Below are 16,587 nucleotides of genomic sequence, written 5' to 3' on the forward strand. Positions count from 1 at the left end.
TTTTTTGGAATAAAATTTGTTTTTAATGAGTTTTTCCAAGATGTTACAAATTTCAAGGGGGAAAAAAAATACAACATTCAAAGGCCCCGCTCTTCACTTAATCAGCACGTTCCATGGTAAGAGGCACACTGGACCAGTGATATCTGCTGAAGAAATGCCCATGACTGTGAATGTGTTCATATCCCAGGTAAATACAGGAAATTCATTATTTATACATATATATATAATTTATACAATTATATATATCATATAATTCTGTCAGTAAACATAGCATCAATGTACACAAGGCTGTATACTGCATATACAATGCTGTACGATTCATACGACTGACAAAACGAGGAAACCGGGAGGGGGCAATGGGGCTTTTGCACACTGCAGTCCCACTTAGTGGGTGGGGGAGGGGGGAGGGGGGAGGGGGGATAAAAACCCAAACCAAACAGAGAGGATATCAGCAGTGCGGGCAGAAAACGTCGGTCCTTTCTGTACAAACACAGTTTCCGAAAAAGTCAACTCCATTCGGTTTACATATCGTACAAAGTTTGCTATTAGTCAGAATACATACGTGTAAAAGTTTGCTATGAACATAGAGATAGTCTCACTCAGGCTTGCTATCGAAAAGGCTCCTATGGGTGGAAGTGGAAAGTGTTTGCTGGTCTGTCTGTGAGCGTGCGTGTTTGCGTGTGCGCATGTTTGCGTGTGTGAGTGATTGCTTGTGCGTAATTGTACATTGGTTTTTGGTCCCCTTGCACTGCCTTTGAACGGAATGTTGAAGAATCTGACTGAGAACATGTGCTGTTCTAACACATCAAACACGCACGCACACACACACACACACTGATACGCGCACACATATACATATATAATACATGTTATATTATATATCAAAAGGCACATCAAGATGCATTTTAAGGCAGGTCCTCCAATCCCATGAGAAGAATTACAAAAAACTTTTTCTTATTTATATCGATTTTTTTTTTCTTTATCTTTCGCAAAAAACAGGAAGTTGTAAAGAGGGAGTGCAGAATGAAGAGCCACAGTTGTGTCCTATCGGAGGAGCTGAATCACTGCACTGACAATGTGCACGTATCCAATTCATCTAATGCATCCAGCCTGACTGGGTTAATCAGATCCTAACCCCACTGGAGACACACACACATATACACACACACACACCCTCCAATTCCGCCAACTGTGACAGTTCAATTCTTCAGCGAGGAGGAAGAAAGAACCAGGGAGGGAAAGAGTCGCTGCTCTCAACAGTGCAGAACCACCTCCTCCGCAGAGACAGATAAATCACACAGTATAAAATGCAATCTCCAGCTCAGAGAGAAAATTAGGTATACTATATAAATATTTATTCCCCCCCCCCTCCTTATCTGGGTTTGGGACAGGAAGGGGGGGGTGCGGGGGGTAAGGCGGGGATGCGTGTTTGCGTCTGGAGTGCGGTCGGCGAGGGGCCGCCCCGTCGGGCCCCCGCAGGGGCGATGTTGGAGGGCCTCGGGGGCCCCGGCGGTGGTGTGTGTGGGTGTGTGTGGGGACTGCGGGCCCTTAGTGCTGCTCCTCCAGCCAGGACGGCCTGTCCCCCCCGGGCATTTTCAACTTGATGTGGAACTGTTTGAGCGTCTGCTCCAGCTGCTGCTGGTTCCCGGCGTAGTACGCGGCGATGGCGTTGTGGAAGAGGATCAGCTGATTGTGCAGCACCTTCACCTGGGGGGGCAGGGGGGAGGAGCATTAAAGCAGGACAGGTCTGGAGCAACAGTGTGGTGTAACGGTTAGAGAACTGGACTTCTAGCTCAAATGTTCTAGGTTCTAGGTTCTGCTGTTGTACCCTTGAACAAGGTCCCCAACCTGGACTGCTTCAGCTATATAAACTTATTATACATTACAAATAGTAACACCTGTAAATTGGACAGAGTAAGAGAACCTGACTATTGCCTTCATGTAAATGCCAGTCATTTCATTTTGTAGCACAAAGCCTCAATTTCCCATCAGCACTGTGCCAGAAAGTTCTTCTGAAGGGTCCTTTTCTATTGTCTCTGAAGGGACACATCAGCCTCACCTTGTTCTCCTCGAGGAAATTCAGCTTGACGGACACATCGTTGCGCATCTTCTCGTACTTCTCCCGGTGCATCTGGAACAGCTGCTGGGACGCCTCGATCTTGGGGACCGTGGTGGCGTCCCGCGGCCCCAAGTTCAGCTCCTCCAGGTCCGTGCGGTACGCGTCGTACTCGATCCTGCAGGGGGCAGACACGCTACTGTCAGACAGATACAGAGACGCAACACTGCTGGCAAACATGCAGAGACACAATACTGTCAAACATACACAGAGACGCAACACTACTGTGGAACTTACAGACACAGTACAGTTACACAGACATACAGACACACTACAGTCACACAGACATATAGACACACTACTGTCACACTAACATACAGGCACATAATTACTGTCACACAGACACAACTATCACACAAACATACAGACATGCCTTCACACAAACACAAACACACACACACTCATGCAGACACACACTCGCACACACTCTAATTGGAGAGCAGGCACGTTTCTTGACAGCTGCTACAATGTGACTCAGCGATAGTTAATGCCTGCAGTCTGTGCTGTAGCGGAGATTCTCAGCCTGCATCCTCTTAAACATCTGGCGCTAGTCATGTGCCCAGCTCTGTGGAGCTGACACGGGGGGGGGGGGTCTGCCTAAGCACCTGCCCCTTTTGCCCCAAGTACCCCCTTTCTGTTTTAAAATTTTATATATGAATAATACTTAATACTCAAATACTTAATTGTTGTTTTTCTATGCTTCATTTAGGTCAAATATATTCTGTACAATAACTGAGGGTCGTAAAACAGTTTTTCTAGGTTCGTGTGCCCATTTCTCATTTTGAGCACCTGCCCCTCAAAAGGTCACTGTTCGACCTCTCGGTTTACTTCTCAGGCAAACACCCCCCACCCCCATGTGATTAATGATGGCTGAGAACTAGGAGAGACGCACGTGGACAGGCCCTCCATTTTAAATGCGCCGATCCAGTTTTATCCTTTCAATAGCTGTCCACTGGCACTTCATCTCAACTGAAACTCCTCCACCGCACAGCGCTTCTGTGTCAGCAGTTTATTCACACCGCTGCTCTTCTAAACTAAATATTTAACCATAAATATTTATGCAGGTGTACGTCACAAATATGTGATTAGCATGTTCTCAACTGAACGTTCCAATGCTGACGTAGCAATCGCTACTGATGATGGGAGTTCTAGAACACTGACTTGGAATTTTGAAAAAGCATTATCTTAAAGAGAAACAGGCCTCTCACACACACGCTCTTACCTGGCCGTCTCGTATTGTTTGATGTTGATCATGGTGTCTTCGATGGTCTTGTCCACCAGGGTGTTCACGCTGGCGATGAAGAAGTTAATGGCGCCCAGCAGCGTCTCTCCGTTCTTCGACAGGAGTTTTTGGGTATCAGCATTAAAGCCGAACTCCTCCTGAAACAGAGGGGCGAAGAGTAAATCACCAGTGTGTGTGTGTGTGTGTGTGTGTGTGTGTGTGTGTGCGTGTGCGTGTGTGTGCGTCTGGGTGTTTGTGTGTGTGTGTGTGTGTGTGTGTGTGTGTGTGTGTGTGTGTGTGTGTGTGTGTGCGTGTGTGTGCGTGCGTGTCTGGGTGTTTGTGTGTGTATGTGTGTGTGTGCGCGTGTGTGTGCGTGCATGTGTGTGTGTGTGCAGGTGTGCGTGTGCATGTTTGTATGTGTGTGTGTGTGTGTGTGTGTGTGTGTGTGTGTCTGTGTGTGTATTAAAGTAATACAATTAAAACCACATCCAATGTGAAGAGCAAGGCACAACACTATTATAGTGACAAGGAACGCTGGACTTTCAGACAGAGAAAGGTTAATTTTTTCCCATCTGATACAGCTTTGTATTTCCGCTAGCGACTCTGAATACAGATAGGCCGTAAGGGAAACAGCTAGGGTCTCTCTGGATCAGGGCCAGATGAATTCCCTGGTTTAAGTAAGCTGATCGATGAGGTTCTTCCTCTGTCTCTTGTTCGCAGTTTAAAGCCCAAAGGATTAGTGCGCAATAATGAAAAATACGGCACTTTTAAGAAGCCGGTCGGGAAACATGATATGAGGCAGGCCTTAGCAGGGGAGTTTATACCCAACAAAAAACCCAAAAAACAAAAACAAAAAAAAGAACCTCGCAGAAACTTGGACTGTGAGACTGAAAATACAGGTTTAAGATGGGCAGCTATGTTGAGTTCAAGTGATGTGGAAAGAAGTTGCACTAAAGCCTTCCGGAAAGGCGTGGATGTCTGTGAATTGAAATGCTCAAATAACCAGAAACTTAAATAAGCTCCCTGAAAAAAAATAGTAAATTACCAGGGGCCTTTTTGTTCAGGGGGGTATTCTACTTGGTCAACTGCATGGTCTAGTATCGATCTCACTAAAACTTCTTCGGCAACCATTTTGCAAAAACCAGACTGAAGTTGAAAATGTTTACACTGACTGCACAACCATCGCCCATACATACTTCAACGTTCAATAACTATCTTAAGGCGCTCATATTCAACAGTCAGGGCCATTGTGCTTAAAAAAAAAAAAAACCTCTGTCAATTCATCTCAAATGTAATCTAATGTTCAGACTTGAAAGTCTAAAATACCTTGGAGATGTTGGAACGAATTGGTCAAAAAGACTGTTGATTAGTCTGATAAATGATGTATACTGAATATAACCTTTTAAAATTTAATTTAACTTTTTTATGTCACCAACTGCTTCTTTTCACACTACAGGCTACAGCTGAGCTACCAAAGAGTGGAGTCGGAGGAAAACCTTTCATATTCAGTTTTTACAGGCAGTCCAAGGGTGCCTGACCGACCAGTTAGGGGGTCACTAGATAGCAATGAAACGGACCCTCTCTTACCCTGGACGATGCAATCGGCGATCGCCAACTGCATGTCAACCAATGGAGCTGTCAACCAGTGAAGCTACCAACCACGGTCGGCACTGGTATAATCTGGATTCAACCCAAGGCCGTGAGGCTCGTCCATGCACCACAGTGTGGTGCCTTTAACGAACGATCCAGCTGCGATGTGATGCAACTTTAATTACGAAACTGCGTGTTGGGTCCCACCCCTAATAGTCACAGCCGCTGCTGTGATTTACCATTTTCATATAGCCGCACAAGCTCTTAATCCCACACTAATAAAAGAGCACACATAGAGGCAGATCATATTAGCCCCTGGCATTTACAACATTTTTGTTCACATCTTATGTGGGGTTTATGGTAGAAGAATTTACTTCCGACGACAAATTCAATATTTATAATAACAATATCCGCACTGATACCCGCAGTAACTCATCTGAGACAAGTCAGATCCCAGCTCACTCATAGAAATGGCACCTTTTCAGAAGCGACTGTCACATAACCGTTTTTAGCGTTCCCTCGGGCCGAGCCAGACGTACTGACGGAGCAAAGTGTTTTGCAATTATAGTGGTGCTGGAGCGTACGCAGGCATTGGGCTCCTGACATAAGGTATCGTCAGCATGGTGTGGATGTTAGCGTGATGCGAGAGCACTGTCTGCCAAGCACTCTAAAGGTTTACATTGAAAAAGGTTCATTTCTGGGGCCACCTGAGTGGTCTATACGGAGTACACAGAGTATGTACAGTAGGCTGTGGTTCTCTGCCAGAGTGAACAGAGAATGTGGACCCAGGTTTTTTTTTTTATTGTAGCATCCTAGGATAAAATCAGAGCCATGTGAACACCGCCTGCAGCCGGGGGTCCTACAAGTTGATGTGTGATAGGAAAGCGGGTGCAGTTTGCCACATTGCAAAATAGCGCCCCCTCTGGCCGACCGGCACACAACAGTTGCCTAAACCAGTTGTGTACCCCTCCGCAGCAGTAACTGGATCCCAGAGTGAAGAGACATCACCACGACTGCACGCCTTTCTGCTAGTATGTGCTCACCAAAGCCAACATGAAGATTTGGTGGTGAAGACTACCTGCATATATACGGACAGCCTCATGCAAAAACGATGAATGAAGTAAAACTTAAGGAGAAATGAACTAAGAACAGCTGCCTGGCCTTAAAACACACGCCTGGAAAAAAAGTAGACTACCGTCTCACCACCCGAGAAAGGCGCATGACTGTGGAGGCTACCGGGAAAGGCGTGAGGGGGCGGGGACTCACGTGGAGCTCGGGCGATTTGAGGCTGAGGTCGGCGAAGGCGTCCCCCAGCTGCCTCTGCGTCTGGATCATCTGGAAGAGCTGGGAGGCCAGCGTCTGCGCCAGCTTGACCACGTGCTCGTACTTGCGCTTGTTGTCCCGCAGCACCTCGATCTGGGCCTCCAGCTCCAGGTCCACCGTGCGAGAGCCCCGGCCCAGCTTCTCCGACAGGATCTGCCTGGTGCACTGGAGGGAGGGCGGGGCAATGGGAGGGGCAAGGGGTGGGGCAAAGGGAGTGGCAAGGGGTGGGGCAAGGGGAGGGACAAGGGGAGGGCCAAGGGGAGGGGCAAGGGGAGGGGCAACGGGTGGGGCAAGGGGAGGGCAGAAAGAAGGGAAAGGGAAGGTGGGGAGACAGCTTGTCAATCACACGCAATAATTTTTTCACTACTCTCCAAGGCAATAAGAAGATTCAGATCCAGAAATATGCAGGTCCTGTTTTCTGTCTGTTATTCAATACCTCAAGCACCATTTCGTTCATAAAAAAAAAAAAAATTTTAAAAGAAAAACAAATTTTATGAACATGAATAACAATGTGAATAAGGCCAGTGCTAATTTCAAATGGGATATAATACGCAGTTTGATACCACAATACCAGCAAGTCTGTATTTATTAAAAGAACACATTTAAAATAAATGTGCTTAGTTGAGATGTTAGTACATTTCACTGGGACAGCATTTTTCCTGAACTTCTGAGACACGTTTTTCTCCTTCTCTCAGCATTAGAATGAATCCAAAAACTACGGCTCAGCCACAGGATAACTGACGCAGGCCCTTATAAAGGTACGCTGTGACACACACTTTAACTTCGCTAGCGAATACGCACTTTGGTCATTTCTTGCTGAACGACTCGATTGAAACAGATGCCATTAATCGCACCCTTACATTTAGCTGAATTATACCGAACCTGAGATTACATTTTCAGCTTTACTGACTGTGCCGAGCATCGGCTCCAGTGCCTGTACCATGCATCTCAGTATCAGTGCCCACGAGTCCGCGCTTTATGTACTGAGGTAATCTTTATGTTCTTTGTTTGAAGATAACGTCCGGCTGCAGTGATGTACTTAATGGCCTGAATAATCAGGCACGGGTTTCTCTCTCCTGCTTGTCTCTCTGTCTCTCCCCTCTGTCTCTCAATTACCGCCAAACCATTCAAACCCGCCATCGACCATTACAAAGCCGCAGCCTTTTACGGCAAACGGCCAAGTACAGACAGATCCGTTTAGGTAGCAGTGGCACCTGTAAACACGAGAGAACCACCACCATGACGACACTAGTGTCAAACGGTATGTAAATCTCAGGTGTAATACTGCCACGCAATCAGAGAAACTGCACTCTGAGCTTCAATCTCATCTTTTTAAGGCAGGCTTTGCATAAGCTGCATGCCACTGCTCATCGCTGAAAGCTCTGCGGTCATTCAGATCCTAGTTTTAACAGGAGCACAGCTTTCTCCCGCTCATGTTCTCACCAAACAAGCTGAGTTGATGGCTACTGTTTTCTGGCTACAGTCTAATTTGTGCGTGATTTGTGTGTGTCTGTGTGTGTGTGTGTGTGTGTGTGTGTGTGTGTATGTGTTTGCGTGCGGGTGTGAGAGAGAAAGTGTATTTGCCTCCGTGTGTGAGAGAGAGTGTGTGTGCTGTGTTGTGTGTGCGAATGAGCGTAAAAGTGAGAGAGAGAGAGAGAGTGTGTGTGTGTGTGTGTGTGTGTGTGTGTGTGCGTGCGTGCGTGAAATTGAGAGAGAGTGTGTGTGTATGTGTGTGTGCGCGCATGAGTGAATGTGCCTTCATATATGAGTGTGTGTGCGCATAAGTGAATGCGCCTTTGTGTGTGTGTGTGCGCACGTGTGCGTGGCATGCGCATGTGTGAGACAGACTGCTGAAAAGGCTGCTCTGTGTGTCAGCAGCAGATGCATGAGCTGTTAAAGGGCTGCAGTGGAACTGTGAGATAAGAGGGAGAGAGACAGAGAGACAGAGGGAGTTCATTAAACACACAGTGTGAGCCTGTGTCTGCGTCCATCACGGCCTTAAAGGGCCAGTTCACCTTTTTTAAAATACTATTCCACATGCATGATTTCCATTGGCCCCGTTATCTGTATCCTTCATCGCACACAAAATCTGTCTTGGCCAATCAAAAACATCCACTCAAACTGAATTTAAATGAAAAAACCCAAACAGTGAGCCATCTCTTTAATGGTGTCTGCATCCTGGCCTGCATCCAATACCACCACAGCCCTGGGTTTGCCAAAAACCCTGAATGATTTCTAAAATTGTCACAATATTAACAAAATAGTTCACTTCATTTCAGACACATTGTCTGTCAGGTTGTAACATAATGTGGGATGACAGAGATGAAAAAGCTCCTGTGTGGAATAGCCTTCCTTCAAGTGAAAAAAATCTTGTCAGTTATTTTCCTTTTCAAACATTTGTGCGAGCTTCCTCTTTCCACAAGTATGCAAGACGTGGCATCTGGAATGTCACGTATTTTCTGAAGTAATGTCAGGTGAACAGAGCGTCTGGGAAAGGAGAGGAGTCGTTTCTGGACTTCTCTGCAGACGGCCGCTAACCTTGTACGTGTTGATGCTCCACTTCCTCACCAGCTCCAGCTTCTCCATGGCGGGGTTTTTCAGGTCGTCCGACAGGACCAGGGCCCCGCCCTTGGCCTGCGTATTCGGCCTGCCTGTGGGGGGGCGGCAGAGAGCGTTGAGCCACAACAAAGATCACGGTTACGGGCGACCCACTGCAGCGTATCCCGCCGCTGAGAAGGTACTACTACTGAACACACACTGCTGCAGTATTCCAGAAACAGAGAATTTAAAGTCGGGATGAACACAGTACTCCCCACGTGCGTGCACCATCAATGCCGAGTCAGTACCGGACTTCTGAAAGGATGTGCTTTCACTCCAGGCCAGTGGTAACCAACCCTGTTCCTGGAGATCTACCATCCTGTAGGTTTTCACTTCAACCCTAATTAGGCACACCAGATTCCAATTAACAGCTCAATAAGACCTCTTGCAGTTGAATGAGGTGTGCTTTTTTGGGGTTGGAGTGAAAACCTACAGGATGGTAGATCTCCAGGAACAGGGTTCAGTACCACTGCTCAAGATGGAAGCTCACAGTAAATCTGGGAACTCACCATTGATATGTCTCATTTGATTTATCTACAGTTAAATCAAAATTTATAATGGAGTGAAATCAATGCATTCAAGGTAGTGAATAATCCATCCAATAAGGGAGAAACAGAAGGACTCATGTCAGAGTATCATCATGCACTTTGAAGGACAGGGCAGAAGCATTCAAGAATTTATTATTTTATTGATTATTAATGAACAGCAGTAGACTTCAGAGAATTTCTACAGAGACTGGAAAGGACGAGAGGAAGCAAAGCGAATGAATCCTGGAATTAAAGGCGCTTCAGAGGAAGATTCCAGAAGCTTCTAGGAAAGCAAGCCGGTCTGGAGTACCGTCAAGCCCCCCCCCCCCCCCCCCCCCGAGATCGTGCGACCTGGAAACGGAAACGAGACCCGGCAATCGGGTCTTACGGTGGAAAAGCGAACAGAGCGTTCGGCGAAAAGCGGGGCCCGTAGCAACGGACGCGGAGACACGTTGCCAAGCAGCTCAAAGTCCAAAGTGGAACGAAAGGAGAAGAGGAGGAGGGAAGATCGCTGGTAAGCAGTGGAAGGAGGACCGATAGAGAGGCGTAGGTCTGGTTCGGCAGGCTTTGAGGGATGTTAGTGCGCCTAAGCAATGCGGCCCTATCTCTCATACGGGATGGGGCGGGACACAACGGGACAGGGGGGGCATGGGTACCTGTCTCGGTTTGGCTGTCGCTGACTGAGCGAGCCAGCCTGCTTGCCACAGCGGTGCTGGGGAAGACGGCGGGGGAGGTGGGCTGGCTTATGGATCCTAAAAACAGCCAAACAGCCGACATCGGGGTTAGTGCAAAAAAGCACACGCGCACGCACACACACACACACGCTTGCACAAACGCACACGCATACACACTCGCACGCACACGCACGCACGTACACACACACCTCCTGGGCGCTGCTTGGCGGAACCTCCCACTCAGTACTTGGGTGGGTGGGTGGGTGGGGGCCAGGGGCTGAGCTGACGGGGGTCATATGATATAAAGCAGGGATCTCAAACTCCGGTCCAGGAGGTCTGCAGTGCTGGCAGGTCGTTCTGGTTTCATCTCAATCGGCAGCCAACTTAGATCTTGGAACGCATTTGGCCTCTTTAGAGACCGATCAATGACACAAGCAAAATGAGCTGAGACCCCACAAACGCTCAGGCCCTCTGGGACCGGAGTTTAAAACCCCTCATCAGGAGGTTGCTGAAACAACACATCTCGGAGGCTGAGAAGATCCCGCGAGCTTCAGACCAGTGAAGACTCCTGCGGCAGTCAACAAGGCCTCCACATGGCGCTGGTTTGCTCATCGTCAGGCAGGACTGCCAGTAAAGGCTACTCCGTAAATGACCAATTAGGTAAGACCGCAGAACCACAATGCGATTCACAATAGAAGATTCCTTCAGAATCCTTCTCTTCCTTGGGGTTAGGTAATCCTTAGGGTTAAGGTCAGTCATGTGCCATCTGACACTGTTGAGTTTATTCGCATTGGAAAGCCAGGACTTGGACTTGGGAAAGCAACAGAGCGCACCTTGGAAACTCAGCTAGCTCAGCGAGCACATAGCATGCCATAGAGTGCCAGGCTAAAACACACAAACTATAGTTTAAGCGAGGGTCAGGTGCGTACTGAGTGGCAGCATTCCCGATTCCTGGAACGGCGAAACACAGCTACTGTTAATCACGTGGCGAACGCCAACATGACCCAAGCTTTGTTCACCTGGAAATGCACGTCGCATGCCAGTTAACCTGAGTCATGCTCACAGGACACAGGTTCTGACAGCGCAGTTACTCACAGGGAAAAACAGCTCATTTGCAGAGCAGTGTTGACTGTGACTCAATACGATCGTCACACGTGGACAGTAATGTCAGGCGCACGCCCTGAACCAATCCACGGTTAATCGATGTCCCCTGGAGAGAAACGAACCAATCGGGTATTCTCATGTGCAAACCGTTTTCCCATGTTGCTTAGCTATGCAGCGCATAACAAGAAACAAAAATATCTTCGTATGTTAGCAACGAGTGTCATACAATGACACGACAATTGTTTCTATTTTTCCCATTTTGAAGAAGCAGGACAAAAAAAGAAATGGCACATCAAACTCGCTCATATAGAGAATACCGCATAACAGACCTACCCAATAACATGCTCAGTGTTAAATCAACTCTTGCAGAGTACACGTGGTCCCTATTGGACTCAAATGTACTTTGTTAGAGTTTAATTAACACTGGGCATTTTCCTGTGTATATCTGTTGAATAACTTAATGGATGAACATTCGGGAGAAGGTGACTTGCTACATTAGCACTGATTCTGTGCGGCGGCGCTAATCGGTTTCCACTGCCGTACGCCATGATTAGCTTCAGGTGATACGCGGCGCCGGCCGAACCGCGTGGCCTCAGCTGGCTGTGGCCGGGCCAGGGCAGCGCCGAGCCGGTTGCTAGGTTACCCGGCGGTTAATTTATTCACGTTGTGCGACGAGGACGTGGAAATGAAAGGGACCGGAGGTACACGAAGATCAGAGGGGATTCATTAAATCAATGGCGCCCCCCCCCCCCCCCCGCTCCCTTTCTGATTCAAATGCGGCCCCTCGGCCTCGCGTCCCTCACGTGAAGAGGAGTGCGCCGCCGCGGGATGGAAATGACCCGTCTCCTCTTTCAGAGGGGCACCGAGAGCTCCAGAAACGAGAGAGGGACAGGGGCGATGTGTGTGTGTGTGTGCGTTTGCGTATGTGTGTGTGTGCGTGTGTGTGTGTGTGTGTGTGTGCGTGTGTGTGCGTTTGTGTGTGTGCGTTTGTGTGCGTTTGTGTGTGTGTGTGTGTGCGTGTGTGTGTGTGTGCGTGTGTGTATGCGTGTGTGTGTGTGTGTGTGTGTGTGTGTGTGTGTGTGTGTGTGTGTGTGCGTGTGTGTGTGTGTGTGTGTGCGTTTGCGTATGTGTGTGTGTGCGTGTGTGTGTGTGTGTGTGTGCGTGTGCGTTTGTGTGTGTGTGTGTGTGCGTGTGTGTGTGTGTGCGTATGTGTATGCGTGTGTGTGTGTGTGTGTGTGTGCGCATGTGTGTATGTGTGTGTGTGTGTGTGTGTGTGTGCATGTGCTCTCCACTGAAACACAACACCTCTTCACCCAGGAGACGGCATGACTGACAGAGACCAAGATCTGAATGCTACCAGACTATTTGCATCACACAGGTAAAGCAGGAGGAACTAGACAGCATCTGTGACTCTACAGAAAATGTATCACAACAGGAACAGGTGAAAACAGTAAAGAACAGACCAGGCTGCTCCTGCTCCCAGAGCCTTTGGGGCTACTCAACCCTGGTCCTTAAGGGCCAGAGAGACAACAGGGCTACTCAACCCTGCTCCTGGAGAGCCAGAGAGACAACAGGGCTACTCAACCCTGGTCCTTAAGGGCCAGAGAGACCACAGGGCTACTCAACCCTGGTCCCGAGGGCCACAGTGTCTAAAGGCGTTTGTTCCATCTCGGCACTTAGCCAACTAGCCATGGCCTGTATTAAACATGCTTTGGCTCCGCTGTATTGACAGATGGCGATGAACAGGAAGGCGACTGCTTTGATCACAGGATGAGGGCTTGGGCAGCCCTGGTGTTGGATATCCTCCTTCTCCAGGCTTTAAACGGCCACAGACGGCTCCACATTGACTGGCGAGGGTATGAGTCATGGCGTACCTTTATACGGTCCTGCCTCGATGATTCCCTCTGTGGTCGAGCCGAAGTTGCTGGACGTGATGTGCGTGTCCGACAGACTCATCCCCCCGCTGAGCGAAGGATCCTAAGACAGAGAGGAGCAGACACAGTATTAACACAAAATATTAAGAATAAGCAGACACAAACATAAGGAAAATCATAGGTGATGACCCTCATTCACCAATGTCCTTTATCTTCTTATTGGGGCTGATGTCTCACATTCTAATTATATAAACACAAATATGATTTCTCAATACTGCTCTCCTGTTTATATAACACACGCAATATAACACATAAAAGCCATTTCAGCTTCCCACACTGTTCTTTGTCCATCTTTACAGATCTTGGGGATAATTGTCGAGGGCAAAGAAAAATGTTGAAAGGATGAAAACTTGGTGCCGACGCGAAGCTCGCTTCCCTGAGTGCCAACGCTGACAAGGCTCTGACGCACAAACCGGATTAGGCCCGAGTGGAGCGGCACTGAACGGAATTCATTTTGGCTGAATATGTGAGCTCCTGACAGGAGGCTAGCAAACACCAGGGCCACGTCACCACTTTAGACTGCTTCCCCTTCTAATGGGACTGGAGAACGAGAGGCGGCTCGCATTCAGGCAGGTGTGCAAAAGGGGATCTGACTAGCCGTTTAGCGCAAATTAGCGCAAATCTGTTTAACCTGATCCTAGGTGAGAAAAAACCTCAAACAGCAGTACTTGGCTCGAATTTTTACGGAAATGTCAGTATAACACTGGCAATGGGACTCTGGGTAAACAGAGCAAAAATAAAGCCATATATGAGTCCCCATTACCCTTAAATATAGTGATAGTGACATCCAAAATATTTAAATATCTACTGATGGGAACATACCTTTAGAACACACTACCCTTTACCAGTGACACTACCACTACAACTGTCAACAATTTTTGGGGGGGGGGGATCATCTCAAAAATAACTGAAGAACCATTCAGCACAAATGCCATTTGGGTCCAGAGTGGCAATAAGGAATAAGTTTTATTCAGAGGTTTCCATGGCAGCTGACTGGAAGTGATGTGCACAAGAAGATCCTTATCCTTCATTATTAATGCACACTGGAAGAAGGGCCATGCCTAACCACTGTCCACAATGACATCATCAGCACAATGCAATTTATCCTGGTTCCATTATGACCCAGGCAATGTCTCCTGTCCTGATTGGTTGTCTCTGGACAACTAACAGGCATGTTCAAAACAAACCCACTTGGGAGGGATATTCCATTAGGAAAAAAGTATTAATTGTATGTTGCAACTAAGGAATATATTTGCATTATATAGCACCACTCTATAATTTTATTTGTGAAAAGAAATTACAGGTTATCATGATACAGTCAGTTGTATATAATCTCATCCACTCCATTTCAGCTGTAGAAATATACAACACTAAACAGTAATGACAACCTATGCAAGGAAAACTAAAATGAGCAACTGCAGTGGAATGCATCATGACACGAATGTAGTCTTCATACACGCCAATATAACGAGTAGTCAAAGGAGTAATGTTTCTGTAAATCTCAATGCTAAACCTAAACATTTTTCGAACGGGGGCCATTTCATACATAAAATGGATTGTTAAAACTACAATTTACAAAATGGCTGATACTGTAAGTACCAATCATTGACCACAGCCATATGAAAGCAGTGTCAGGGGGTGAGTTTATGAGGAGTCTGTCGGTCGAGGCGTTTACACCCCGCTACCGCTCACCTGAGCCCTGGAGGGAGGGGCCACAGCGCTGGTGCCCATGGCAACCATCCCCAGACACTTTGCGTCACTCGGGAGTCACGCAGGGAAAGCAACAGGTAAATAACCCCGCGTGACGCAAGAACTCGGAGAGGGAAGAGTCTGAAACGCGACGTGCGGCGCTAGTAAACAAGGACAGCTTTTATACAGATGTATATATGGAGAGGAAGGGGGGCGGAGCACAAAAGAGGAGGAGAGAAAGAGTAAGAGAGAGAGAGAGAGAGAAAGGGGGGGCAATATGGAGGGAGAGGGGAGTGGTATGGACAGAGAGGAGAGAAAGGGAGGAAGAGTGAAGGGGAAAGAGAGGTAGAGAGATGAGAGGAAGGGAGAAGAGTACGTAACAGAGAAAAAGAAGGAGAGAGAAACAGAGGAAAAGAAAGGCAGGGAAAAAAAGAGTGACCCAAAGGCTGTAATATAGGTTTGGCAGCACGTGTCCCCCCTCCCCACAAGTTTCTGTCAATCTGCAGAATCGCAGAGTGCAGACCTTTGAGCAGACACAACCAGTCAATCTGCAGAATCGCAGAGTGCAGACCTTTGAGCAGACACAACCAGTCAATCTGCAGAATTGCAGAGTGCAGACCTTTGAGCAGACGCAACCAGTCAATCTGCAGAATCGCAGAGTGCAGACCTTTGAGCAGACACAACCAGTCAATCTGCAGAATTGCAGAGTGCAGACCTTTGAGCAGACACAACCAGTCAATCTGCAGAATTGCAGAGTGCAGACCTTTGAGCAGGCACAACCAGTCAATCTGCAGAATCGCAGAGCGCAGACCTTTGAGCAGACACAACCAGTCAATCTGCAGAATCGCAGAGTGCAGACCTTTGAGCAGGCACAACCAGTCAATCTGCAGAATTGCAGAGTGCAGACCTTTGAGCAGACACAACCAGTCAATCTGCAGAATTGCAGAGTGCAGACCTTTGAGCAGACACAACCAGTCAATCTGCAGAATTGCAGAGTGCAGACCTTTGAGCAGGCACAACCAGTCAATCTGCACAATGGCAGAGTGCACACCTGCAAGCAGGCACGATCAATCGATCTGCAGAAACACAGAGCACGGCCCTACGTTCACATCACCGCCCCTGAATCAGAAAGCGATGAGCGGGAATCCACGAGGACTCTTAAGAACAGGGGAAAAAACATCCTTGGCTGATGCTCACACAGGCCCTGGTGGGGGTCAGAGGAGGTCAGACCTCATAACAAACAAATGAAACTAAAAACACCAGGACCTCTGGAGACTGGCCAGAGTGCGGTCATGTGACCAGTCTGTCCATCGAGTGCAGCACCGCCCACTCTCCCCAGATGAGTGTGCGTGCGGATTCCAGGAAAACGGACTTGCTTGACTGCGGCTCCCCATTGATACTGAGATGAAGTGGATCACTGAAGCTCTGTAGGCCCTTCAGCGCCTCTCTCCCTCCTACACAACAGACAGACACTTCCCTCTCAGGAGCTGCAGCATCGGGCCCAAACAGGCCAATTAGCGAAGATTGAGTGGCTTCAGTGGGGCGTAAGTTAGTTAAAGATTTAAATCCACACTCAGCTCCAGGAAGCACCGCTGTGAAGCACCGGCTCCCCCTGCTGGCCAGAGGCTGATACACAGTTTTAGTACACTGTGTGCTTAATGTTCTTACAGCTGAAATTAAGTGGTAAGACATTACCAACGGCGGTCTCTCAGGCACCATAATGCGTGTTCCCACAGGCTGTGACAGAGCTCCGTTTCAGGAGCGACACAATCGAAGGGTACAGCTTAAACACCCTTAGAGAATGAAGGGG

The 16,587-nt window shown here is 48.0% G+C and overlaps 1 protein-coding gene across 3 annotated transcripts in view; it reads right to left on the bottom strand.

Annotated features, from left to right (window-relative positions):
• Window positions 1–16,587, bottom strand: part of arfip1 (ADP-ribosylation factor interacting protein 1 (arfaptin 1)) — a 30,351-nt gene continuing 13,764 nt past the window's right edge. For 2 of the 3 annotated variants that reach the window (XM_035419003.1, XM_035419001.1), the window contains 7 exons: window positions 13,029–13,131; window positions 10,033–10,128; window positions 8,790–8,902; window positions 6,195–6,416; window positions 3,339–3,496; window positions 2,060–2,234; window positions 1–1,707 (listed from right to left, as the gene is read on the bottom strand). In XM_035419003.1, the coding sequence (XP_035274894.1) occupies window positions 1,549–1,707; window positions 2,060–2,234; window positions 3,339–3,496; window positions 6,195–6,416; window positions 8,790–8,902; window positions 10,033–10,128; window positions 13,029–13,131 (1,026 nt within the window). In that variant the 3' untranslated portion in view covers window positions 1–1,548. The remainder of the gene's footprint in view (window positions 1,708–2,059; window positions 2,235–3,338; window positions 3,497–6,194; window positions 6,417–8,789; window positions 8,903–10,032; window positions 10,129–13,028; window positions 13,132–16,587) is intronic. The other variant, XM_035419002.1, reaches the window with a different exon arrangement.

The sequence above is a fragment of the Anguilla anguilla genome, chromosome 5 (assembly GCF_013347855.1).
Source record: "Anguilla anguilla isolate fAngAng1 chromosome 5, fAngAng1.pri, whole genome shotgun sequence".
Lineage (NCBI taxonomy): Eukaryota > Metazoa > Chordata > Actinopteri > Anguilliformes > Anguillidae > Anguilla > Anguilla anguilla.